This window comes from Octodon degus, unplaced genomic scaffold (genome assembly GCF_000260255.1).
Source record: "Octodon degus isolate 3935 unplaced genomic scaffold, OctDeg1.0 scaffold00283, whole genome shotgun sequence".
Lineage (NCBI taxonomy): Eukaryota > Metazoa > Chordata > Mammalia > Rodentia > Octodontidae > Octodon > Octodon degus.
Genome location: NW_004524859.1, coordinates 1862811 through 1863542, shown reverse-complemented (window position 1 = coordinate 1863542; position 732 = coordinate 1862811). Strand labels below are relative to the sequence as shown.

General features: G+C 47.8%; 1 protein-coding gene across 1 annotated transcript in view; it reads right to left on the bottom strand.

Moving 5' to 3' along the window:
* Window positions 1-732, bottom strand: part of LOC101578104 (olfactory receptor 8K3-like) — a 14963-nt gene that overhangs the window by 9842 nt on the left and 4389 nt on the right. The window contains exon 2 of the mRNA XM_012512869.1: window positions 12-728. Coding sequence (XP_012368323.1) covers window positions 12-728 — 717 coding nt within the window. The remainder of the gene's footprint in view (window positions 1-11; window positions 729-732) is intronic.

The window sequence follows — 732 nt, the reverse complement described above, 5'->3', positions numbered from 1 at the left end:
GCACATTTCACATCTTTGTTCCTCAGGCTGTAGATCAGAGGATTCAGCATGGGGATGACCAGAGTGTAAAATATGGAGGCCACTTTGTCAGTGTCAAAGGAGTGGCGGGACTTGGGCTGCACGTACATGAATATCAAAGTCCCATAGAACACGGTGACCACGGTCAGGTGGGACCCACAGGTGGACAAGGCCTTGCGCCTGCCCTCTGCGGACTTCATCCTGAAAATGGCTACAAGGATGAGCACATAAGAGAAGAGCAGTATCACAAGAGAGGAAACCAAATTGAAACCTGCTGAGATCAAAATGATCATTTCGATTTCGTGTGTATTTGAGCAGAGCAAAGATAGCAAGGGGAGGCTGTCACAGAAGTGGCTGATGATCTGGCACCCACAAAATGACAGAGTGAAAATCTTTATGGTGATTAGAAGGGAGACACATACGCTGTAAAGGTACGGAATTGCTACCATCATACGACACACTTTTTGGGACATGACGACAGTGTGGACCAGAGGCTTGCAGATGGCCACGTAGCGGTTGTAAGACATGGCAGACAGGATGAAAAGTTCGCATATGATGAACACAAGAAAGACAGCCAGCTGTGCAGCACAACAGTAGAAGGAGATTGTATTTGGATCCATAACAAAATTCACCAGCATCTTTGGCCCCACAGCTGTGGAGTAGCCGAGATCTGTGAGTGACAGGTGTCTGAGGAAAAAGTACATGGGGGTCTGC